The sequence below is a fragment of the Acomys russatus genome, chromosome 3 (genome assembly GCF_903995435.1).
Source record: "Acomys russatus chromosome 3, mAcoRus1.1, whole genome shotgun sequence".
NCBI lineage: Eukaryota > Metazoa > Chordata > Mammalia > Rodentia > Muridae > Acomys > Acomys russatus.
Window position 1 is genome coordinate 81911128 of NC_067139.1, and position 25922 is coordinate 81937049.

Below are 25922 nucleotides of genomic sequence, written 5' to 3' on the forward strand. Positions count from 1 at the left end.
TCTACATGCCATTATCCCACCAAGCTCCAGGGGGCGACAGCGAGCCCCCGGGTAGCTCGGATCGCGACTGGTTGCGGCCGGGACTGCGTCCAATCAGCGGAGAGCGACGCTGCTCCTTGAGGAAGTGACGCGCTCGGAACCCGGCGGGGGCGGTGGGAGCTATGCGGACGCTGAGACGGTGGTAGTGGTGTCCGTGAAGATGGAGGTAGGCGCTGGGGGTCTTCGGGGGGCGGCTGACGCGGGAGCGCGGCCGACTCGGTGGTGGAAGCCGAAGCTGGGATGCAGAGCTGGGTGGAGCGAGAGGGTGCTGGGAGGGCTGGGGTCTCAGCGCGCCCCTGCTCCGATCTCTTATCCTCGCTGCTTTCTTTTGCTCTGCAGTTTCCCGGAGGAAATGACAATTACCTGACGATCACTGGGCCCTCGCACCCCTTCCTGTCAGGGGCCGAGGTGAGCAAAAGCTGCGGACGCTGGGCCTCCTCGGGGGGCCTCCGGGGGGACGGGGGGAGGGAGAGCGCCGGGACGGGCGGAAGCTGGGGAGGATGGTGGCTCAGGTTTCCAGCGCCTCTAAAGACTGTCGGGGGTAGAGGGGAGTGAAGAAAGGGAAACGGTTGTCATCCGAAAAGTAGGATGCCGAAGAGACGGCCTATTTAAGGAAAGAGTTCTTTCTGTTCTGAGTGGGAAGACGAGTGGAATTGTCTCCGTTGGTTGGTGAAATAACTTCAACAATCTTGGGAGACATCAAAAAACTTTGTCTAAAAAAAATAGAGATAAGGTAGTTTATCTAACAGGGGCTAACCTCGGACAGTTGTTAATTCTTGAACTCTGTAGGGGTCTTTTTCGTTGGAAGTGTCTTCTCTGATAAAAGTGTTTACTTGTATCAGGGTGACTTCTGCGTGCTTTGCTAATGAAGGACAGAGGGAAAGAATATCTGCCAGAGACTATAAAAGTAGAGTGTGCCTGCTTGTCAGGTGGTTACAAACTGAGCAGGTTATCCTTTGGGTCATGGTTGTAAAAAATGACTAATAATAGGTTTTATTTTGTTTTGCTTTTTAAAGATGGTGTGAAGTAGAAATAATGGTTGTTGGAGGCCCTATGGCCTTAAGCAGGGTCACCTAAGACCATCGGGAAAACACAGATATTTATATCATGATTCATAACAGGAGCAAAATTAGTGATGAAGAAGCAAAGAAAAAATTTTACGGCTGGAGGAACCATAACATGAGGAACTATTAAAGGGTTGCAGGCAGCATTAGGAAGGTTGAAAGCCACCAATCTAAAATATTCCAGAAAACTTTTGGTTGACAAATTTTCCTACTATAAGCATTACACTGATTTAGACAAAGCAAAAGTGAAAGGTATGGTGTATGAAAATATCCCAGTTTTTGAGATCTTGAGACTTGCACCGTCTCTTGAAGATTATTACGCCCCCTTCCCCCTTGCACACATAAAGTGGTATGAATCATTTGTGTGGGTTTTTGTTTTGTTTTATTTATGCACCAAAAGTAGTTGTTGATTGCTGTTGTTTGGGTTTATCCTATAATAAATCCTAACATTTTTATGGTTGATAGATTGACAGTGAATAGTAGTTTGCTTTTTGTTTTGTTTTGTTTTTTCGAGACAGGGTTTCTCTTGTAGTCCTGGCTGTCTTGGACTCATTTTGTAAGACCAGGCTGTCCTCAAACTCAGAGAGATCTGCCTGTCTCTGCCTCCCAAGTGTTGGGATTAAAGGTGTGTGGTTTTGTTTTGTTTTGTTAAACAAGGTTTCATGTAGCTTTGGCTATCCTGGAACTCATTATATAGACCACGCTGGCCTTGAACTGAGAGATCCATCTGTTCCTGTCTATTGAGTGCTGGGATCAAAGGCATGCAACACCACTCCTGGCTGCTAGTTTGTTTGTTTTTAACTTACTGCTATTGAATATTCTCCTAAGCAAAAGGAAGTGTGACTCAAATGAGTGGCAAAATTAGAAAGAAAATTCAGTCTTGCACTTGGTGATTTTATTCTGAGTTCTGTCGATGGTCTAATTTTATCGTTTGGAGTGCTGTAGGTCTCACATTGTTCTTATTTATAGGAAAGTTTATTTCTACACTCATTGTATCCTTATTTATAGGCTGGGTTGATGTTATACACCGTTTGGGATGTGGTGGTTCTGAGACTGGGTCTCTCTGTGTGGCCTTGGCTGTCCTGGACTCACTTTGTAGAGTCTGCCTCCCAAGTGCTGGGATTAAAGTCATACACCACCATGCCCGGTCAGTGCTGCATACCTTTAATCTCAGCACTTGCGAGGCAGAAGTAGGTGTGTCTCTTTGAGTTCCAGAGCTTCTGACTCTGTCTCAAAAAAAAATTTTTTTTTTCCAAATTTATCCCACCAGTCTCTTTTATGAAATTGAACAAGCAAAAGCTAATTATATGAGCGAGAGATGGTGTATACCGCCATGCCTAGCTTTTAACCTTTATGTTAATGGACGTATGAGTTTTGTTGTTTCTGGCCTTATTTTGAGCCGTTGGAGATAACTTAAAAGTAGGTGAATTTTCTTTTTTAAAGCAATCCTTTTTGAAGAACAGTAATTTTTCAAGTTTGTTAGTTTTTGTTTCATTTGTCAAAAAGAATAATAGCTGTCGGGTGGTGGCGCACACCTGTAATCCCAGCACTCAGGAGGCAGAGGCAGCTGGGTCTCTGAGAGTTCAAGGCCAGTCTGATCTTAAGGGCGAAGTTCCAGTGGCCGGGCGTGGTGGCGCACGCCTTTAATCCCAGCACTCGGGAGGCAGAGGCAGGCGGATCGCTGTGAGTTCGAGGCCAGCCTGGTCTACAAAGTGAGTCCAGGATGGCCAAGGCTACACAGAGAAACCCTGTCTCGAAAAACAAAAAAAAAAAAAAACAAAAAAAAACCAAACAAACAAAAAAAAAAGGGCGAAGTTCCAGAACAGCCAGAGCTACACAGAGAAATTCGGGATGGGGTGGGAAGAATGGGACGGGATGGACACCAACAATAGCTTTATTGTTTTTGTTTTTTAATTTATTCAGATTACATCTCAGTTGTTATCCCCTCACTTGTATCTTTCTGTCCCCCCACCCCCTCTTTCACCCTGTTCCCCTCTGCTAGGCCTGTGACATAAGGGGACCCCCCTATATGATCACAGCCTATCATCCTGGTAGCCTGCTTACCCTTCGTCTGAGTGCCACCAGGCCTCCCCACCAAGGGGAAGTGGTCAAATACTGGCACCATAGTTCATGTCAGAGTTAGTCCCTGCTCTCCTCACAACTGTGGAGAATGTGCTGTCCACTGGCTAGATCTGAATAGGGGGTGTAGGTTTACTGCATGCATTGTCCTTGGCTGGTACAGTAGTTTGAGCAGACCCCCGTGGGTCCAGGTCTGCCAGCCTTGATGATCTTCTTTAGGGTTCCAGGATCCTCTGGGTCCTTCCATTTCCCCATCCTCCCACACCTTTCTTACCGGGAGTCCCAATAGGAAGTCCCAGTGTCTAACCCAATCCCCGCCACCACCCTACTTGCAGCAAGTGTTCTTAATTGCTGAGTCATCTCTCCTGTCCACCCCTTCAATCAATATTTAAGCATCCTTTGTTTTTATTTTTAAGTGCATTGCATTTTATTTACTTACTATGTATATGTTCTCTCACATGCCTGTCCTGAATCAGGGGATTAGGAATGGAGAGTAGTCCCCCAATCCTGTGGGGCCCAGGGATTGAACCCAAGTTGTTACTTAGGCTTAGCCGCATGTACGTTACCCACTGAGCCATCTCACTAGCTCCCAGGCATCCTTCCTTCTCAAACTGGCCCTTCCCTCAAAAAGCCCAGAGCCCAGGAACACCTTAGATGAAGTGCGTTGCCTCTGAAGTACTAAGGTTAGTGTGTGCTACCACACCCAGCCTGGCCTCATGCAGAAATTATCAGTGCACCACTGTTCAGGCTATAACCTCCATATTTATAGGTAAGGAAAACCAGTTCAAGATCACAGAAACAGTTCTTTCTACAAAGCCTCTTGCTTATTACTTTTAAAACTTTAGAGCTCCAAATACTTCGATTTTAGTGTTTTACTACCACAAGGAAACTGTCAACTGCACCTTAGGTTAGACATTGCTATACATTCTATGAATAATGATCCTACTCAAAATCGGGGTAATTCCAGCAGTCAGGAGACTTGTCAGCTGGGCATAGTGGCACACGCTTTTAATCCCAGCACTCAGGAGGCAGAGGTGGATCTCTGTGAGTTCGAGGCCAGCCTGGTCTACAAAGTGAGTCCAGGACAGCCAAGGCTACACAGAGAAACACTCAGTCACAAAAAACAAAAACACTTTAAGAATTGACCTAGAGCCGGGCGTGGTGGCGCACGCCTTTAATCCCAGCACTCGGGAGGCAGAGGCAGGCGGATTGCTGTGAGTTCGAGGCCAGCCTGGTCTACAACGTGAGTCCAGGATAGCCAGGGCTACACAGAGAAACCTTGTCTCGAAAAACCAAAAAAAAAAAAAAAGAATCGACCTAATGGCTGGACAGTGGCATTGCATAACGCCTTTAATCCCAGCACTCAGAGGTAGGCGGATCTCTGTCAGTTTGAGGCCAGTCTACAAAAGCGAGTCCAGGACAGCCAAGGCTACACAGAGAAACCCTGTCTCAAAAAAAAACCAAAACCAAAACCAAACAAACAAAAAACCACTGTCTGCTCTTCCAAAGGTCCTGAGTTCAATTCCCAGAAACCACATGGTGGCTCACAACCATCTGTACTGTGACCTGATGCCCTCTTCTGGCCTGCCGGTGTATGTTCAGATAGAGTACTTGTATACATAAAATAAATCTTTAAAAAACAAAAACAACCAGACAGTGGTGGTGCACGCTTTTTTTTTTTTTTGGGGGGGGTGGCACACGCCTGTAATCCCAGCACTTGGGAAGCAGAGGCAGGCGAATTGCTGTGAGTTTGAGGCCAGTCTGGTCTACAAAGTGAGTCCAGGACAGTCAGGGCCACACAGAGAAACCCTGTCTTGAAAAAAAAAAACTAATAAATAAATAATAAAAAACAAAAACAAAATGTGGTTGGTCAGCAGTGAGTTTCTGAAGTCTGAAAGTTCAGATGTCACCATTGTGAAATAACGGGTATCTGTTGGTTTCTGAGTGGATGTTAAACATTGTAGGCTGTTCCCTTAAATGTGTTGACCTTTTAGAATAGGAGAAATAATTTAAGATAAAGATAGTAAATGTTGAAAAGAGAAAGTAATTTAACATTGTGATTGATGTTGGAGTCTCAGGTGTGTCACATGACCAGCGATTTAAAGGTTAAAAAGGTTTATTTGCAAACTGAGTTCTATGGAGTCCATTACAAAGTGGGATAGAGTCAAACAGAAGCAGACCGACCATCACTTTTCCAGCACTATTTAGTTTCCCTTCTTCCTATTAATTCTTTCCCCTTTTGCCTTACAGACTTTCCATACGCCAAGCTTGGGCGATGAGGAGTTTGAAATCCCACCTATCTCCTTGGACTCTGACCCCTCACTGGCTGTCTCAGATGTGGTTGGCCACTTTGATGACCTGGCAGACCCCTCCTCTTCGCAGGATGGCAGCTTTTCAGCTCAGTATGGGGTCCAGACATTGGACATGCCTGTGGGCATGACCCATGGCTTGATGGAGCAAGGCGGGGGGCTCCTGAGTGGGGGCCTGACTATGGTAAGAAGTGACATAGTCATGGGTTAAGGAGGACAAACGTTCATCTCTGTTCCCTGCTAACCCTGCCTAGTGCTTGTTTCTTATTCTTACAGCTAAAGATTCAACAACAAAGACTTCATTTTACCTGAGTGAGATTTTCTTGAAAAAATAATTTTAAGTTATAAAATATCCAATATTAATGTGGATATTTTGAAATGAAAATGATTTGTATTTTTAAAAGACTTTTGTTTTTTGTAATAGTGGCACATTGACTAATTAAAAACGGGCTGATCAAATATAGTAGTAATTGTAGACTCAGATGTCGTAAGTGTTCAGGGTTTCCAACACACCATCAGTGTCACCTCGCCAGCTCATGTGTGTGATGGCAGACGTCTGTCTCTACTTCACCTTCTCTGCCCTCACTGCCTGTGCGTTACAGCTGTAAAAACTAGTATGTTAGAAATACAAGGGGTTTAGGCTGTATTTTGTCACTACCCACATATTATACTAAATGAATTATTTGTCCTTTTCTGTTTGTTTTTGAGACAGTGTTTCAACTATGTAGCCCTATCTGACTTAGAACTCACATATGTAGATCAGGCTGGCCTCAAACTCAGAGATTTCACCTGATGGTAGTCTATGTAAGCAAGGGTTTATAAGGAGGGGGACGCAGTATTTTAATAATTAGTGTTTAATTAGTCCTTCTTGCTTCTCTCAGGACCTGGACCATTCTATAGGAACTCAGTATAGTGCCAACCCACCTGTTACAATTGATGTACCAATGACAGACATGACGTCTGGCTTAATGGGACACAGCCAGTTGACCACAATTGATCAGTCAGAACTGAGTTCTCAACTTGGTTTGAGTTTAGGAGGTGGCACCATCTTGCCACCTGCCCAGTCTCCTGAGGATCGTCTTTCAACTACTCCTTCACCTACAAATTCACTTCATGAAGATGGTGTTGATGATTTCCGGAGGGTAAGGCATTCCCCACCTCAGTCAATGGTGCTGTTGTTCTAGGGCAGAATGCTTGTCATGCGGAGCCCAGTCTTCTTCACTTGGTTCTGTTCTCAGTCACTGTTCTTAGTGATCCTCACATTCGGCTTTCAAAACCACTGCTTCCATGTTTAGCTTAAGTGCCACGTCTGTGGCTGCTTTCTCTCCTAACTGCCACGCCATCTCTGCGGCCTAGTTTTGTCTCCAGACGCAGTACTTTCTCCATGTTTTAATCCTCTCCATTTTCCTCCCTGACAGCAACTTCCCAGCCAGAAGGCAGTGGTAGTGGAGACAGGGAAAAAGCCAAAGGCTCCCAAGAAGAGGAAGAAGAAAGACCCTAATGAACCTCAGAAGCCAGTCTCCGCATACGCATTATTCTTCCGTGACACTCAGGCTGCCATCAAGGGACAGAACCCCAATGCCACCTTTGGTGAGGTTTCGAAGATTGTGGCCTCCATGTGGGACAGTCTTGGAGAGGAGCAAAAACAGGTGAACAGAGGGTAGAGAACATTTTCTACATTTTTAAGTGGACAGAATATTAGTGTCTGTTGCTGTGAAGAGACACCATGACCAAGGCAACTCTTCAATAAGGAAAGCAGTTAGTTGGGGCTTGCTTTACAGTTTGAGGCTTAGTCCATTATCATTATGGGACATGGCGGCACACAGGCAGACATGGTGCTGGAGAAGGAGCTGAGAGTTCTGCATCCAGATCTGCAGGCAGCAGTGTGAGAGAGACACTGTGCCTGGCTTGGCTTTTAAAACCTCAAAGCCCATCTCCAGTGACGCACTACCTTCAACAAGGCCACTGTCTCAGTGCACCTCAGGCCGCTCCCCTCCCTGAGGACCAAGCATTCAAATATATGACCCTGTGGAGCCATTCTTATTCAAGCCGCTGCACGTCTGCCTGGCAGTTCTTTGTTAATGGTTTGTTTGTTTGTTTTCAAGGCAGGGCTTCTCCGTGTAGTCCTGACTATCCTGGAACTCACTTTGTAGGCCAGGCTAGCCTTGAACTCAGAGATCTGCTTGCCTCTGCCTCAGGAGTGCTGGCATTAAAGGTGTGCACCACCACTGCCTGGCTTACATATTCTTTTTCTTAAAAGTTTCAGAAACTATCATTTTTAACTTAATTATTTTTGTTGAGCTGAGCAGCAAACCCAAGGCTTTATATATGCTAAGTGTATGCTCTCCTACTGAGCTACATTTCCAGCCCAGGAAATCCATTACGAAACAGTAAGTGGTAACTGCAAGATAACTCACTGGGTAAAGGCACTGATGACCGGGGTTGAGCCCCGTGCCCCTCATGGTGAAAGGGAACAGCGAGCTTCTACAGCCTGTGTACATTCACACCCCCAAACATGCACGTGTACACACAAAATAAATAACTGACAAAAATTCATTATAGAAACACTGCATCTTTCCTAAGCTGTAAAATCACCATCATTCTCCTTTTACTAAAGGTGAATTCTGCCAGGTGGTGTGGCAGGTGGATCTGAGTTCAGGGCCAGCCTGGTCTATAAAGTCAATTCCAGGATAGCTGGGGCTGTTACATAGAGAAACTCTGTATCAGAAACAAAACCAAAAAATCAAAAGGTGAACTCTGAGGTTCTCCGCCTAGTAAAGGCCATAAAGCTTCTAAAGGACAGGGCCAGGACAGTTTAGTTTACTTGGCTTGAGTGCCATATGACATCCAGTAAGAGTGGCTAGTTCCGCTTTTGTCGTCAACTGTTTAGTTTTTATGTTAACTTTGCAACACCTTGTGTTTTCCCTATTGGTAAACTTAAGCTATTTCTTAGTAAGTTGCATGTTGAAACAGTCCCTCAAAGTTTCAGTTACATTTTTGTTCATGATCTCATCAAGTGTAAGTCTTCCTAAATTTAAACTGAATCAAAAAGAAAAAAAAAAATCAACTGGTAATAGTGGTGTGGGCTTGCTGTCAGCCACACTGCGGAGGGGGCGGCAGGTGCCCTGGCGCCAGCTATTTGGAGCCAACAACATATTTAGGCACACACCCCTTCTCTTTAGGAAAAAGAAGCTGGCATGGTAGTATATGCCTGTAGTTCTAGCCCTCAGGAGGTAGAGGCAGACGGTAGCAAGTTTCAAGGGAGTTGTGTCAGTGGGGGTGGAGGGACGTGAATCATCATGGCGTGTAAACTGAAGAGAGCTGCAGTTACTGCCACCCTACATGCCTGTATCTTCTGTCAAAGCAAATCCTCAACGCCTAAACAAAGCTGAGTTTGTTATGTGACATATTTTAGTTGTTTGTGACTACTTTCATCCTGTTGGGTTAGTTTGATGTTTCTGCCCTTTTTTCCTGGGCTTCTTGCAGTTGTAACCAAATGACAGGATATGGCTGGCAGTTACACCCATCTGCTGATTGTTGTATGGTTGCTCCTTCATGTAGCCCCTTGTGGGTTTTTTGTTTGTTTTCAAGACAAGGTTTCTCTGTATAGCCCTGGCTGTCCTGGAACTGGCTTTGTAAACCAGGCTGGCCTCGAACTCACAGATCCACCTGCCTCTGCCTCCTGAGTGCTGTGATTACAGAAAGGCATGTGCCACCACACCCAGCAGCCTCTCATGTTTTAAGTAGTAGGGTACATTCTTATCATCAGACAAGTCACAGAAATAGCCCAGATTCAGTAGAAGAGAAAATAGCCTTCAGCTTTTGGTGGAACAAGGGGTACACAAGAGGTAGGTACTCTTGTGGTCATCTTTGACAACTTACCACGTTTTTTGTTTTTTGTTTTAAGATTTATTTTATTATTATGTATACAGTGCTCTGCCTGCATGTACACCTGCAGGCCAGAAGAAGGCATCAGATCACATTACAGATGGTTGTGAGCCACCATGTGGTTGCTGGGAATTGAACTCAGGACCTATGGAGGAGGAGCAGTCAGTGCCCTTAACCTCTGAGCCATTTCTCCAGCCCCCTTACCACATTTCTTAAGGGAAAAGTTTCTGAGTTGGACAGTATTGGGCTAAGTAAGCTACTGGTCTTAACAATTTGGGGGTGGTTTTATTTTTTTACATAGCAGTGAGGATGGGTTGCTATTCACCTCAGAAGTGTTTTCACTGAAAGGAGCCGTCCATGAGTGGTTGGACTGAGTTCCTGATGACCAATAGACTTATCAGTCTCTCTTAGGAGTACAGTTCATTTGAAACATGTTTCCTGTAGGTATACAAGCGGAAAACTGAAGCTGCCAAGAAAGAGTATCTCAAGGCGCTTGCTGCTTATAAAGACAACCAGGAGTGTCAGGTAAGTTCACAATCAATGGATGCCTTAAAATCACTTAGGGTTTTTGTTTGTTTGTTTGTTTTTAGTTGTTATAGGTAAATCATACACACACACCAAAAACAAACAAACCAACCATAAACAGAAAACCAAAAATGCATGGAGAAGCTGGAGAATTGGCTCAGCAGTTAAAAACACTGCTGTTCTTGGGAAGGGCCTGAGTTCTGTTCCCAGCACTCATATGGTGGCTCAGGACCACTTGTAACTCCAGTTCCTTAGGATCCAGTGCCCTCGTATGACCTCCTGAAGCAAACATATGGTACATATATGTGCAGGTAAACACACATACACAGAAAACAAAAATAGGCCCATAGAACCTATTATTACATAGTGTTTAAATTTATTTAGAGCTTCCCCAGTATTTCATATCATAAACTTTGTAAATAGTCTTTGAATTTATTATTTCCAGTGTTTACTTAAGAAAGTCCTTATTGCTAGGTGATGGTGGCTCACACCTTTAATCCCCGCCCTCAGCAGACAGAGGCTGGTGGATCTCTGAGTTTCAGGTCAGCCTGGTCTACACAATGAGTTCCAGGACAGCCAGGGCTACACAGAGAAACCCTGTCTCAAAAGAAAACAAATAATCAAAAAAACAAACCCCAAATTCCTTATTTTTCCATATCTTTTCTTGATGTAATGAGAATGAATGTGCTACAGTAGAGTAAATTACTTGTTGCCTTTTTGTTTGGTCTTTTTTAGGCTACTGTGGAAACAGTGGAATTAGATCCCATGCCACAGGCACAGACTCCTTCACCACCTCCTGTGACGACTGCAGACCCAGCATCTCCAGCACCAGCCTCCACAGAGTCTCCTGCTCTGTCCCCTTGCATTGTGGTTAACTCCACGCTTTCGTCTTACGTGGCAAACCAGGCGTCCTCTGGGGCTGGAGGTCAGCCCAATATTACCAAATTGATTATTACCAAACAGATGTTGCCCTCATCTATTACCATGTCTCAAGGAGGAATGGTTACTGTTATCCCAGCCACAGTGGTCACGTCCCGTGGGCTGCAACTAGGCCAAACAAGTACAGCTACTATCCAGCCCAGCCAGCAGGCTCAGATTGTCACCCGGTCAGTGCTGCAGGCAGCGGCGGCAGCTGCCGCTTCTATGCAACTGCCTCCGCCCCGACTACAGCCTCCTCCATTGCAGCAGATGCCTCAGCCCCCAACTCAACAGCAAGTCACCATTCTGCAGCAGCCGCCGCCTCTTCAGGCCATGCAGCAGCCGCCACCTCAGAAAGTTAGGGTCAACTTACAACAGCAGCCACCGCCTCTGCAGAGCAAGGTTGTGCCTCCACCCACCCTAAAAATGCAGACGGCCCTGCTCCCTCCAACCGTAGAGAGCAGTCCTGAGCAGCCTAGCAGCAGCAGCCCTGAAGTCCACACAGTAGAGGCGACCTCTCCTGAGACAATCTGTGAAATGATCACAGATGTAGTTCCTGATGTAAGCCTGTATTTTGTTTTCCGTAAAAAGCAAACAAAAACCACCTCAATTCTGCCGGGTGGTTTTTTGTTATGTTTTGAGATAGGGTCTTATGTAGGCCAGGACACATGGACTCGCTGTGTAACCAAAGATAGCCTTGAATTTGATTGTCCTGCCTCTGCATTGGCAGCCTCACTTTATAACAAGCTATGTTCAAATAAAATTCTCAGCATCTCCATGTCCTCCTGCTTGCAGAACTGTAAAGCTTAGTATAAAAGGGAACAAAAGCTCGCCTGTCTCCTGGCATGGGAGATGTTTTGACTAGGTAGCTAGCACTAATCCATCCTTGTCCTGCTCCCTGTTCTAAGGTCGCATCTCCTTCTCAGATGGATGTTGAGTTGGTGAGCGGATCCCCTGGGACCCTGTCACCGCAGCCTCGGTGTGTGAGGTCTGGCTGTGAGAACCCTCCTGTTGCCAGTAAGGACTGGGACAATGAGTACTGCAGCAGCGAGTGTGTGGTGAGGCACTGCAGGTGAGCCTAACAGGGCTGGCAACTCCAGTGTTAGCGCAGCTGCTGTTGGGTACGTGGCGACTGCAGTGGATAGTCAGTTTGACCTTGGGTAAAGCCACTTGACACAAATAGGTGGATGGATGTAAAACTGATTAGAGATGCTCCTAGAAAAAAGCCTTGTTCGCCCACCAGGCAGTGGTGGTGCATGCCTTTAATCCCAACATTTGGGAGGCAGAGGCAGATAGATCTCAGTGGGAGTTGGAGGCTAGCGTGGTCTATAAAGTCCAGGATAGCCAAGGCTACACAGATAAATCCTGTCGCAAAAAAAAAAAAAAAAAAAAAAAAAAAAGAAAGAAAGAAAGAAAGAAAACTTTCTTCAGTTGCTTAGGGTGGGGATGTGAGTCAATTGAAGACTGATTTCAGTTAGCATTGCCAAGGAAGCGGGGAGGGCATAGGTAAGGGGAAAGTAGCCAAATAAATGCCAAATGTGTGGAGAGGAGCAAGTGAAAACTGCCCTTCTACAAAAGTAGCCCAAGGAATTACTATGAAATGGCCTGTGTATCCTGCACAAGAAGGGTTTGCTAGCACTCACTGTGGCTGACCTCTAGGCTATTTGATGATGTAATACTTTGGAGATGTAAGGTATTAATTGGGTGTGGTTTTGCTGTAGTAAGTTTGTGTCTATCTTTCTTAGGGATGTATTCTTGGCCTGGGTGGCCTCTAGAAATCCAAACTCCGTGGTGTTTGTGAAGTAGCCTTCCTCTTCTCCACACCTTGAAGATGGATCTGCTGCATATGAGTCCAAGAGCCTGTTTTTGAAACACAAGCTGGGTTTCTGGTAGTGCCTGACCTTTACCCGTGCTCCCACCTCCCTTTTCTTCCTTGAGCAGAGCAAATTTACTGTAATTTAGATTGCTTTTTACTCTCAACTGCAAGCAGAATTACCAGATTAATAGCACAGGGAAGGGTGTTGGGAATATGGAAACAAATCATAGGAGGTTGTTAGAAGAAACGTTGGTAAAACTGCCAGAGAACTTGCCTAAGATGTATTGGGAAAGTGATTAGCTCTGTTCCTAGGAAGAAACAGCCCTGGGGTAAGAGAGCCTTAGGGTCACAGCTCAGCGGTAAAGTGCACTGGGTTTAAATCCCAAACTAAAGAGGAAAGAAAATGCTGATTGAAAGTAAAATAGTGGTTCCCTTTAAAAGGGACCTACTGTTACTAATCCACACAGTGCTTTAAAAACAAAGGTTTGCATAGCTGGGGTTACGGCTTTGCTTTAAGCTGAATTCCATCCCCAGGCAGGAAGAGCAGGAGGTGAAGGCCATCCTTGGCCCACCAGTAAGTTAAGGCCGGCCTCGGGTATACGAGGCCAAGGCTTTGCAGAACATGGCAGCCCAATGCCGTTCACCCAGCATTTGGAGGTGGTTAGGGGGGTTTCTGAGTTACAAGTCAGCTGGCATTCTCCTGTACTCACAGGACTTGGGGGGCAGGGGGCAGGCTAGCCAGCGTGACATGGGGACATTCCCGCCCCGGCCCCCTGACACGTGCACGCACGCACGCACACACACACACAGAGACACTCACACACACTCTCTCTGTCTCTCTGTCTCGGTCTTAGCACTTGGGCTGGAGGGGATGACAGCGTCCAGGAGTATCTTCTTTTTCTCTACAACTGTTTCTGCAGTCAAAACTCACTTTACCAACGCGGTTACCAACTTGGTTACCAGTTTTGCATGTAAGAAGCAGAACGCTATACCCCCTAATAAGAGGTTTTACAAAGTAAAGAAGTTGTGTTTGATGAAGCATCTTTTAAATGTGCATTCATTTACATAGTGCATAGCCCAATTCTTTTATATTCTCGGCTCTTTAGCTGAAGATACCTTGTTTCTCTTAGAAATAAGCTACAGAATAAACCAGCAAAGCCACATAGAGTAAGCAAAACTTTAAAGGGTGGTGAAACTAAGTGAAATTCAAAGTAGCCCTGTTCATGGTATACTAATTGTAAGTGCTGTGAGCCCCTGTGTAACAGTGGCTATGCTACTGCCACTCCATATGTTGGTTGAGCACTTACAGCTAATGAAGTAGGTGGGCAGCCAGCATTGCTCTTTGGCTTAGCACACTGGGAGAAGAGTTGCACAAGAACACACGATACGTGGTGAAGCCAGAATTCACATAAAAAATCCCAACTATAATACAAACTTTTATTTAAATACTGGTGGAGGACGCTGTGGCTCTGGATGCTTAGCTTTATAAGGAAGTGCTTCTATAAATTCTTAGGTTTAGAGATAATGCCATCCGGATACCTTTGCTTAAACCGGGCAACCACATCTGGGTCTAGAAGGTGTATCCCATCCAGCTGGTTTCCAAGAGTAATCCTAAAACAAGGGGAAACAAGGAGGCAAGCCAAAAATCCTGTAAGGGACTAATACTGTTAAAATACTTACATGTTCTACTTTCTGGTGATAACTCCTGTCACCCGCCATGCCGGGTTTTGTTTCTTTAGGTCTCAGGTCCTGGGACTCTCTATGTAGACAGGCTAACCTGGAAGTCATTCAGATCTGCCTACCTCTGCCTCCTGTGTGCTAGGGCTAAATTCCACTATGGCCAGCCCATGTCAGTGTTTAAACAGATCATAGCCATGGGGCAGCGTGGCTACTTAGAGCTGCTGCAGATGCAGACACTAAAGTTCGCTGGGTTGGTTGTTTCTTTCTTTGGTGGTGATGGTACTGGGGGTTGAATATGTGGGGGTCTTACATATATGCTCGTAACACTCAGCTATATCAGTTACCAGATTTCTCTCCCTGTCCCCCTAAATTAGATTTATTATATAGCCTAGGCAGACCTTCAGCTTTGCAATCCTTCTGCCTCAGTCTCATGCCACAGGATGCAGCTGGATCTGTATATCTGAGGATTAGTGCCTGACTCATTGCTAGGGAATAATCCTTAGATAATCTGAATGTTGTAGATTCCAGTAAATGATTTTAATATAAGCTTAAGCAATCTAAGTTCTTTAAAGCGCATTTGTAGACTATCAGGAATATATACAACGCATTGACTGTTGTCTTTGACTATGAAGTTGTGTTCTTGGGGGCTAGCCTGTTCTCTAGTAATATTACCAGTTGGGTTGCACATTGTGTGGTCGTCCAAATAACTCAATCTTGCGGGTGCCAGGGGACAATCTCTCAATCATGCCATATATTTCATCTGGTTTGTGACTGGTGGAACGAACCTAGAAAATAAAAACTAAAGCTACTTTAAGTTATTCAAGATTGTGGGGCTGGAGAGACTGCTCAACAATATGGCTGCTCTTCTAGAGGACCCGGGTTCAATCCCCAGCACCCACATGACACCTCACAACTGTACATGACACCCTCACACAGACATGCAGGCAAAGCACACCAATACATAGGAAATAAAAGTAAATGTTTAGCCAGGCGTGGTGGTGCACGCCTTTAATCCCAGCACGAGGGAGGCAGAGGCAGGCGGATCACTGTGAGTTCGAGGCCAGCCTGGTCTACAAAGTGAGTCCAGGATGGCCAAGGCTACACAGAGAAACCCTGTCTCGAAAAACCAAAACAAAACAAAAAAAAAAAGTAAATGTTTAAAAAATTATTCCAGATTGTAATTCTAGCCCTGTCTGATATTGAAATGAGAAAAAAATTTATTATGCCTGACAGGAATAACTGTATTGAAAATATGAAGGCTTTCGGTGCCTGGGCACACATACCTCAGCTACAATCACATCGCAGTCCAGACCCTGGTTGAAGCCTTGGGGATTGCCTTTGACACCAACCTGCTCATCACAGAGAACGTGGTTACTTTATGAAACCACAGCTTTCGGACCTTTAAATGGTCCCTCTTACTAGGTTGGGTGTGTTGTTGCTCACCAAGCAGTGCTCCTTCCCATGGTTCAGCCAGTGACCTGTCCGGCCTGTCCTTATGATGCGCTGCAGCTGGTTCGTCTTCACCCAGATGATCTCATCCACCCGCTCATAACTGCAGCATCAGAGAGAACTAGAGCTTTAACCAGCCTCACTGCGGAGGCTCAGTGCTAGACATGGGGCAGAGACTGGCGGGTACAGAGAGAAGGGAACATGCAGCTCTGCTTCTCCAGTCCACTCCCCTCTGACGAAGGCAACACGATTTACTTACCCCCAGAGGTTCAGACACTCTCTGCCCAATTCCATGGCCCTAGAAAGATGTAAAGGTTAAGCAACCTGTCTGCCCATATTGCCATACTTTGCCTTCAAAACAGCTCGTGTAGTATAGACAGTCACATGGGAAACACCAGTGAGGCAATGGAAAGATGAAATAGCATCTAATCTGAAGGACCTGATTGTTCTGAAATAAAAAATCCCAAGTATTTCTTCTGTAGCCAAGCCCCATAGAAGGGGGAGGAATCCTAAGTTAGTGACACATTTAATCGAAAGCCTAAGAAAGCCCAGGGTTGTATTCCCCACCCCGTTCTCACTCTACTCTGTTTGTCCATCCCTACATATCTGTGATTGTATTACCTGCCTGTGACCCAGAGGAAGAGGAAGCCATCATCCTGCAGTACTGGTATGTTGAGCCTGCGCATCTCATCATCTGTCAGGGTCCCATATGGCAGCTCCATGTGAATATCCCAAGGTGGGTCAGCCATCACAACTGCAAATTTGCCCAGGATGCTGACGTCCAGGTAGCGGATGTCACAGCAGATCCACTGCGTGAGGCAGTATTTAGTCAGCTTTCCTTCTTTCACAGACTCGTGGTCCCAAGCCCTGGAACTCGTGTCCTCTCCCATTCCACTCCCATCAGTAAGCCAGACTGCAGAGTTATTCCCTAGTGTTCTAGATGTACGGACACTCCACTCGGTTTACGTCTACAGCTGGAAATGGGTTTCCCCAGGCTGTCCAGGCATGTAGGTACCTGAGGTGGGAAGAGGCGATCTACACTGGAGTCACCCCCTACGCTCTGTGTGAGAGCCAGCTCCTGGCTTGGCGTATGCTCCTTGCTGCCAGGACCCTCAGAATCCATACATGCATCGATTTCATAGTGAACATATTTGCAGGTATCCATGTGGAAACACGTGTTAAGGAAAGAGCAGTCACCCAGAGACTCATCAGTGTGCTTATTGATAATTCGTCTGGGAGAATAAAGAAAGGGAATCAGAATCAAGATGGCACTTAGAAGCAGATCCTACAATTCAAATGCAAATTTTCTTACTCTTCCCCAATTTTCTATAATGTTAAGCTAAAGAGCTTGAGTTCTCTTGAATAAAGATTGGATCTGCGTGCTGTGGCTCAGGTCAGGCCTACAACCACAGCACTGGTCAGTAGAGCAGAAAGGCCAGCCGGAGCTATGAAACCCTGTCTCAAAAACAAAATGGAGAATTTCTACTCCCTTACTACAAGAGAGTATTTAGTCCAGGAAGGACCTTGGCTAGTTACATCAGAATAAAACACTGGCCTAGGGGCTGGACAGATGGCTCAGCACTTAAGAGCAGCATCTGCTCTTCCAGGGGTCCTGAGTTCAATTCCTGGGAACCACATGGTGTCTCACAGCCATCTGTAATGAGATCTGGTGCTCTCTTCCAGCCTGCAGGACTACAAGCAGATAAGAGCATTCATATACACAAAATAAATAAAATCTTGGGGGCAAAAAGATGCAGAAGAATTTTTAAATCAAAACAAAAAACACTGGCCTAAGTGCAGGTCCCTGGTTTCTGCTAGGACTAAGGACTCTTCTCCCAGACTAACTTTCATTACTGCTCAGGGACAAAGATGCCTGATAGAAAATTGTCCTTTATTTGCAAGTGAGCCCATCCCAAAGACAGGCAGAGTATACTGCTTCTAGAAAGCCCTCCCCACCTCGTTCTCTCCCAAGAGACCTGAAGTGCAGCTTGCGACAAGGCCGGTCGGCATCACTGGCTTTCATGCACTCTTCCTTGGTCCCATAGTCACAAAATTCTTGCACCTGGGCCCGACCTCGAGATCGAAACTTTTCAACAATGGATTGTTCCTTGGCTGTTGTGGTATTTAATAGCTCTAGGATCTCCTGACTGACCTGTGACAGAAGTAGCCTTGGTTTTAAGGGTCTGGTAAATAAATTAGCCCGTAAACCGCCTCCACAAGTCTACCTCACATTAATGTCTGATAAGCTGAACTAACCGTGTAGGGGAGTTGCAGTAGGTTCATGTTTCACAAGCACTTAGAATGGAATTCTAGGCTGTAGCCTAGCGTCTGCAGCTAAGCAGTAAGCTGATCTTAACTCCCTATGAGAGGATAACTTTCCCTCAAAAAAGCTAATTTGTATTGACTGGGTACTGAGGAAGGCACAGTGCAGGTGTTCTATTGTTTAGCTCAGTGTACTTAATTCTGTAAGGGAGAACACCAGTTATCCTCACCAAACACCAACTGACTTTCAAAAACCAGCCTAGACGTTGTGACCAAGTGAGACCTCAGTGCAGTTCAAGTCAGAACCACTATACGGATAAATCCATCAATTTCCATAACGGGGTCCAAGTAAGTATCATTTAGTATTCTCTACTCATCTCCCTGTATTTATTTTAATTTCTCTTTTCTCTGAAACCTCTTCTGACGGTTCTTCCAGATTCTGTAAATCAGGACTTCCTCACACTGGCACTGCTGATAGTTTTTGGCTAGATAGGGTTTTTGGTTTTTTTTGTTTTTTTGTTTTTTTAAACAGTTTCTTTGTGTAGCCTTGGCTATTCTGAACTCAATTCTATAGACCAGGCTGGCTTCAAATTCACAGTGATCTGCCTGCCTCTGCCTCCCTGAGTGCTGGGCTGGGGAGATGGCTCAGGGGTTAGGGAACACTGTCTACTCTTCTAGAGTTCAGGAGTTCAATTAACAGCAACCTTATGGAGGCTCACAGCCATCTTTAATGTGATCTGATGCCCTCTTCTGGCCTGCACTTCATGCAGATAAGAGCACTTATATACATTAAATAAATAAAAAATAAAGGGGCACGTACCACCATGCCCCGCTCTGGGCTGGACAGTTTTATTTGGGGGGGGGGGGGGGTGTTAGGGTTCTTACTATGCACTGTAGCCCAGACCCTGTATCTACACTCAGTACTAACAGTACTCTCCCATGCTGTGACAATGTAACCAGACACTGCCAGACATCCAGACATTGGGGGTGGTGAGGGTAGGCCATGCAGTTGAGAACCACTGCTCTATATTTTAATTGTACTCCTGTCCAAATGGTAACAAACCAAAACTAATTCAGAGTACACTGTGCATTTCCACATGACCCTACCTTCTTGCTCTGCTGTTCTTTAGTTGACTGTTGGTTCAAAAGACTTTCTATCTCCAGATCAACATCTGAGGCAGCGTGCTTCCTTGATTTCTTAGCTGGCTCCTTAGCTGGTTCTGATGTTGAAGAGGTCAGACCAGATGCTAAAGAGCTGGCAAAGGCAGCCACTGTCGTTGAGTCCTGTTCTGCGCGCCGTTTCTGCCCTGTGATGGTCCCGGCTACCTCTCCAGGGCCTTTCTTTTCTGCCACAGCACCCATCATGGCAGAGAGCTTGGAGTGGTCAGCATAAGTTACAAGGGTGGGATGTGCATCATCTTGCAGGAGACCTCGCTTTACCTCAATCAACTCCTGGGCTGCAAATTTCTGTAGCAGGCTTTCTACGCCATCTTGTGTGGCAGGTGCATCTGGCTAGAGAAAGAAGCGCATAAGACACTACTTGAAACAACAGCAAATATGTGATGGATTCCAATGTTACCAGGTTATTACCGTAGAGATGGCAAGACGGATGGATACTGCATCGGTGGGCAGAGTTAGGGCCAGATCTGAGAGGTGGTGTAGCAGCTTCTTCTCTAACTCAGGGTCTGTAGCTAATTCAGGGACTGCGGACGTTGTGCTGGGTTTAGGACCACTGGATGCAGGTGTAGTGGGCACTGGGCTATCACTGCGGAAGGTTGGGGACAGTGCTGCTTCTGGATTCCTCAGATCTAAAAATAAGAAAAAAATAAAGTGAAAAGGCTCAGTTTTTTCACCAAAATAATCCTGGGTTCACTGGGAAGCACATCCCCTTCCCTGCCGGGTCAAAGGCTCTTCGTGCTTCTCTGCCCTCACTGAGCCTAAGACAGTAAAACAGCATGGGCCGCTCACAGGCCTCTGCCAGCTGTCCTTCTCTCACTCCTTCCAATTAAAAAAGGGATACTTTCAATAATCAGAACTGGGATCTGACTGTCTTTTCCAGGGATGGATTTTGAATTTTTAATGAATCGTGGCCATACTTAGAAACACTAGGCCCTTGGAATACTTGGCTAACAGCCTGGGCTACAATGAGGGTTCCAGCATATTTCCACTGTATGCTTTTTTTAATTTTGTTTTTTGTTTGTTTGTTTGTTTTTTCAAGACAGGGTTTCTCTATGTAGCCCTGGCTGTCCTGGACTTGCTTTGTAGACCAGGCTGGCTTTGAACCTCACATTGATTTGCCTGCCTCTGCCTCCTGAGTGCTGGGATTAAAGGTGTGTGCCACTGCCAGGCCTGTTTGTTTGCTTGGTTTTGGTTTTTTGTTTTGTTTTGTTTTTCAAAACAGCGTTTCTTGGTGTAGCCTTGACTGTCCTGGACTTGCTTTGTAGACCAGGCTGGCCTCGAACTGACAGAGATCCACCTGCCTCTGCCTCCCAAGTGCTGGGATTAAATGTGTGTGCCACCACTGCATAGCTGTTTGTTTTTGAGACAGGGTTTCTCTGTGTAGCCTTGGCTGTCCTGGACTGACTTTGTAGACCAGGCTGGCCTCAAACTCACAGAGATCCACCTGCCTCTGCCTCCCCAAGTGCTGGGATCACAGGCGTGTGCCATGGTACCCACCCCCCCCTACACGCTCTTACTCCACCAACTATACAAGAAAAGGTCATGGGAGCACTTACAAGGTTTGGATGAGTTAGAATAACTGGCCTTAGTTAATGTATACAAAAATGTAAGTAATAATTACTATGTAAAAAAAAATTACTATGTAGCATACTTACAGGAGTGTAAGAAAAATATTTTATTTAGGAGGACTGCCGGTGTTTAAGACATGCTCGGAAATCAGAGATCCTACAAGCCTAGTAAATGCAAGCTAAAACAGAGTCATACTAGGAGCAAATCCTAAGCTTTCTTATTCAGGCTTGCTTTCAATAAGCAAATATACATAATGATAAAAGGCACTGCAACAAGGAAAGACAAGGTATTTTAAACAGGAATTCAGATTACATCAACAATGTTTAAGTGTTGTACATTTTCTTGATTCAAAGTATGCCAAAGTGGGTGGTAGAGACGTTGTGGGAGACAGGCCTATAAGCCTAGCTCCTCAGGAGGCTGAGGCAGGAGGGTTCCAAGTTCAGAAAATGTTTAGGCTACAGAGTAGTTCATGGCCTAAGCCTAGGCCCTAGGCAGTTTAGCAATCCTGACTCAAAATACAAATTTAAAAAGGCAGCTGGGCATACTGGCACATTGTCTTTAATCCCAGTAGTAAGGCAGAGGCAGGCAGATCTGAGTTTGAGGTGACTTTAGTGTACATAGCAAGTTCCAGGCCAGCCAAAACTACATGGTGAGACCTAGTCTCAAAACAAAACCCAGTTAAATATATAAATAAATAAAGATAAGTGCTAGCATATAGCTTAGTGGTAAAGTACTTGCTCAGCATGTAAACACCCTAGGTACAATCCCAGTAACACCCTCCCCTTAAGAAAATGGAAATTTTTTTAGATAGAGGCTATACAAATATAGGTAAGGTTTTTGTTGTTTGTTGGTGTAGCTCTGGCTGTCCTGGAACTCACTATGTAGACCAGAGATCCATCTGCCTGTTCCTCCCAAGTGCTGGGGTTGAAGGCGTGTGCTTACCATGCCTGTCCTCATATAGGTAAGTTTTAAATCAAAGTATATCACGACTTTGTCATGGAGATGTCTGGTTTTTCACAGGGTCTTACTATTTAGTGCAAGCTGGCCCGAAAACCACATGCAGTCCAGGGTATCGTCAAACTCGGCTGTCTTGCCCTCCCAAGTACTGAGATTAAAGGCATAAACCGGGCGTGGTGGCGCACGCCTTTAATCCCAGCACTCGGGAGGCAGAGGCAGGCGGATCGCTGTGAGTTCAAGGCCAGCCTGGTCTACAAAGTGAGTCCAGGATGGCCAAGTCTACACAGAGAAACCCTGTCTCAAAAAACAAACAAAAAAGGCATAAACCATCAATGCCTGGCCTTGTTTGTCTGAGACAAAGCCTACTCAGCCCAAGCTAACCTATAATTTTCTATGCCCCAGCTAGGGTACAGGCATGTGATGCCATGCCCAGCTAGTTAGGTAGATTTCGAAATGTTAAGTCATGTATTAACCATTTCCCTATTTATACTCAAATATGTGCCCAGAGCTGAAGAGATGGGTTGGTGGTTAAAAGCACTTACTGTTCTTGCCGAGGGCCTGGGGTTTGGTTCCCAGGACCTACATGGTAGCTCACAACCATTTGTAAATTCAGTTTCATGGGATCCAAGCCCCTGAAGGGCAGTGGGCACATACATGGTGCACATAACTACACGAAGGCAAAACACTCATACACATTAAAAAAACAAAACAAAATTATGTGCCCAGCACTGTGTAATATAATGCTGTTTCCATAAATGTTTATTTTGTTAATAAAGACCAAAGGCCTCTCTAAGCAACTTTGTTGTTCTTGTTTTTTGAGCCAAGGTTTCTCTGTGTAGCCCTGGCCAGCCTGGGATTAAATGTGTGTACCACCATTGCCCGACCTGGAAATTCTTATTATACCTTGATTTTGTAGTTTTTTTTTTTTTTTTGTCTCTGTCAATTTAATAAGTGTACTTTGGGGAAGATGTCTATGATCAAAACAAATGTAAGTAAGTAAATGTTATATTAATAAGCATTTCCTATGACTTCAAACTTCTAATTAAAGCTTCGGGAACATCCTTTTTAATGTAGTCTATCCCAAATTCTGTGTGGAAACATATATTACTTTTCAAGCCACAAATATGGCTAAAATTGATATTTTACTTAAATATGCAATGATACCTGATACCACATTTTTTTTAAACAAACTTTTTTCCTATTAGGTTTATCAGAACAAAACACAAAATCTAGCAACTCAAAACAAGCAATCTGACAGTTATGCCCATTCTATTTTTGTGATTAAAATGTTATTGTTTTTTGTGTTTTGTTTTGAGACAGGGTCTTTCTTACTATGTATCCCTGGCTGTACTCGAGCCTACTCTGTAGACCAGGCTGGCTTGAAACTCACAAAGATCTGCCTGCTTCTGTCTCCAGAGTTCTGGGATTAAAGGCGTGCTCTACGACACCATCTCTTGGTTTTGAGACAAGTGCTTTTCCTGTACCAAGACTGGCTAAATGCCTGAAGATGACCTTGAACTCAGGGTTCTCTTGTCTCTAGCGCAAGACTACATACAGGTATATGCTACCCAATCAGGCCTACAATTTTCTACATATTTTTTACATACAAGATTTTTCAGAAACATTCAAATAAATATAGTAGGAATATTTTACTAAATGTTTTTGCATTTGTGTGTGTGTGTGTATGTTGCAGTTGCATGCTGAATTTACTCTCTGCCTTATTTGCTTGAACCAGGGTCCCTTATTGAATTTGTAGAGCTAGGCTGGTAGCCAGCAACCCGCAACCCTTGTCTCTGCTGCTGACAGTGCTTGGAGTTAAAAGACCATGCTGGAGCCAGATGTGGAAGCGCACTTGGGAGGCAGAGGCAGGTGGATCGCTGTGAGTTCGAGGCCAGCCTGGTCTACAAAGTGAGTCCAGGACAGCCAAAGCTACACAGAGAAACCCTGTCTCAAAAAACCAGGGGGGGGGGGGTACGATGCTGGGGATTTGAACTCTGGTCCTCATGCTGGTGCAGCAAGTGCTCTTACCTGTGTGCCATCTCCCTACAGCCCCTAAATGGCTGTTTTCAAAAGGTAAAAAGATACTTAAGTCCAGTAGCTGAAGTGTTTGGTAAATTGATTAAAAACCAATTTAGTCACGTGTCTACCTAAAGTCGATATACAAGAAACGGCTGGAGAAACGGCTCAGCAGTTAAGAGCACTGAATGAACTTGTACAAGGCGTGGGCTTGAGTCCCATGGATTCCTAGTACACACACGAAGCTCACAGCCTTCTAGAACTCCAGTCGCAGTGGGGTATGAAGTGGAAAGAATCCTCCTCTGGCCCGATCGGCATCAGGTGTGTGATACACAGACATCCTTGCAGGTAAAATACCCACAGAATATACACATAAAGCAAACATCAACAGGGAAAACCCAGACTTACCAGGCAGAGAAATTAGTTTGTATGGTGAGGGAAAAAACTCCCCCAGAGCCAAAAAAAAAAAAAAAAAAAAAAAAAAAAAAAAAAAAAATCCCCCAAAGCTTGGTTTCTAATTATTCCCTGATCCTGTTTTGTACTTGTGCTCCATACTGCCCTACCATCTTTTTAAAATTATGTGACATGATAAACTTTGTATTGGCTCATAAAATTAAAAAATCAAGGCCAAACTCAAGTGGCAGCTCCAGTTGGACAGCTCCGCGGAGGATGCAAGTTCTTGTTCCTTTATCGCTGTAATGGCTGCGGGCCCGTTCAGTCAGCATCCTACATGTATGATCCTGCATCTGACTTTATTAACTTATTTGCTTTGCGTTTTTGTTTTGTTTTTTGAGATAGGGTCTCTCTATGCAGTCCTAGTTGTCCTGGAACTCACAACTCACTATATAGACTAGGATGGCTTCGAACTACTTTCTCTGCCTCCCAAGTGCTGGGATTAAAGGCACGGGACACCATGCTGGGCTTTCTTGTGTCACTTTCTTCTAATTGTCTTTGCTTCTCACCTGGACTTATTTTTGTCGCACTTATGAATAGTGTAGATATGCAGTAAATGCTTACTAATTACAGAGAGAATCTTGCCAGAACATTCAGGTGCAGAAAGTGAGCACGTGCACTTAATTTCACTAAGATCTGCTGATGGGAGTTGTGTGCACTGATTAGCATCGGCTCGTTAGCCCGTGGCATGGATTCGGTATTCTCGCAGAGCTTCGCAACTGGTTTTCCCTAAATAATCAAGTTTGTGCTGGGGAAGGATTTTAGGGTAGGACGCCACAATCTTAAAGTTCCTTCAAGTTTTCTGACTTTATCACACAAGGGGGGGTGGGGGGGTGGGTGTGTGTGTGTGTGTGTGTGTGTGTGTGTGTGTGTGTGTGTGTGTGTGTGTGTGTGTGTGTGTAAAGACCAAAACCAAGTGTTTTTTATTCTTGGCTACCTTTGTAAACACTTTCCCTACTAACTTGGCATCACCTACCTAGTGAGGATACTGTTGTGGATGCTGAACCGGGCACTGTGGGGATATACAGAAGCAGTTATTGTTTCCTCGCCATAGTGGTAAAGAAATGACAGTGACAAAGCAAACGCTACAATTAAGGCACAATGAAGAGCCACGGAAACAACAAAAAGGGGGTTTTGCTAACTGCAACAAGGTACGGTGAGGCTTCACAAGAGGCACCGTTCTCAGACAGGACTGGAGTGGGACCCAGAGAGAAGTGGGGCTCCGTGTTGGCGTGGTGTAAACTGGAAAAAGACGCCCAGGAGAAAGAGGCAGTGCAAGCTTCCTGCAGGTGGGCAAAGGGTTCAGCTATCTATATCTGAAGACTGCAAGAAATGGTCACTCCGGAAAGGGCGCAGAGCCCGGGCTGTCTTTCTCTTCTGGGGTCGCTCGCCCTCCCTAGCCCGCCCGACCACCCGGCACCTCACCCAAATGCCCAGAGTCCTGCTTCCGCCGCCGCTGCAGTCTCTCACGCAGAGAGTCCAGCTGTTTCTTATGGGCCTGGATAGAGCTCCACGTGTCCGACATCCTCGTCCCCTGCACGGACTCGGCTCGAATCAGGCGCGGCGGACTAGCACCTCCCAAGCCTAGAACGACGATACATCCAATTCTCACGAGGACGCCCGAAGGCCAGCCGGATAAAGAGGCAAGACGAAAAGCCACTTCCGGTTTCGCTAGGGCAAGCTTTCGGTGTTGGCGAAACAGCTGATGTAAAACTTAAG

General features: G+C 45.4%; 2 protein-coding genes across 2 annotated transcripts; one reads left to right on the forward strand and one right to left on the reverse strand.

The window, feature by feature from the left end:
* Window positions 1–58: 58 nt before the first annotated feature.
* Tox4 (TOX high mobility group box family member 4) lies at window positions 59–12865 on the forward strand. Its single transcript, XM_051143054.1, has 9 exons — window positions 59–205; window positions 379–447; window positions 5433–5675; window positions 6373–6633; window positions 6910–7140; window positions 9824–9904; window positions 10640–11383; window positions 11731–11894; window positions 12568–12865. Exons 1-9 carry the CDS (start codon window positions 200–202, stop codon window positions 12626–12628), a joined length of 1860 nt encoding a protein of 619 aa, XP_050999011.1. The 5' UTR covers window positions 59–199; the 3' UTR covers window positions 12629–12865.
* Window positions 12866–14047: 1182 nt separating this feature from the next.
* Window positions 14048–25892, reverse strand: Mettl3 (methyltransferase 3, N6-adenosine-methyltransferase complex catalytic subunit). The gene is made up of 11 exons (XM_051143055.1): window positions 25629–25892; window positions 19620–19837; window positions 19137–19541; window positions 17744–17919; window positions 16783–16999; window positions 16389–16576; window positions 16027–16065; window positions 15762–15870; window positions 15602–15667; window positions 14991–15103; window positions 14048–14249 (listed from the first exon to the last, which is right to left on the reverse strand). The coding sequence occupies exons 1-11, from the start codon at window positions 25726–25728 to the stop codon at window positions 14138–14140; spliced, it is 1743 nt and encodes a 580-aa protein (XP_050999012.1). The 5' UTR covers window positions 25729–25892; the 3' UTR covers window positions 14048–14137.
* Window positions 25893–25922: the final 30 nt, after the last annotated feature.

What these genes read in the sequence shown, in the direction of transcription:
- Tox4 (XM_051143054.1), top strand. An exon ending in GTGTTGATGATTTCCGGAGG is followed by an intron (nt 6,634 to 6,909) that starts GTAAGGCATTCC and finishes CCTCCCTGACAG; the next exon opens with CAACTTCCCAGCCAGAAGGC. An exon ending in TGTGTGGTGAGGCACTGCAG is followed by an intron (nt 11,895 to 12,567) that starts GTGAGCCTAACA and finishes TATCTTTCTTAG; the next exon opens with GGATGTATTCTTGGCCTGGG.
- Mettl3 (XM_051143055.1), bottom strand. Translation starts at nt 25,728, where the DNA reads ATGTCGGACACGTGGAGCTCTATCCAGGCCCATAAGAAACAGCTGGAC. An exon ending in TCCGTCTTGCCATCTCTACG is followed by an intron (nt 19,542 to 19,619) that starts GTAATAACCTGG and finishes TTCTTTCTCTAG; the next exon opens with CCAGATGCACCTGCCACACA. An exon ending in AAGAACAGCAGAGCAAGAAG is followed by an intron (nt 17,920 to 19,136) that starts GTAGGGTCATGT and finishes CTTCTGTCACAG; the next exon opens with GTCAGTCAGGAGATCCTAGA.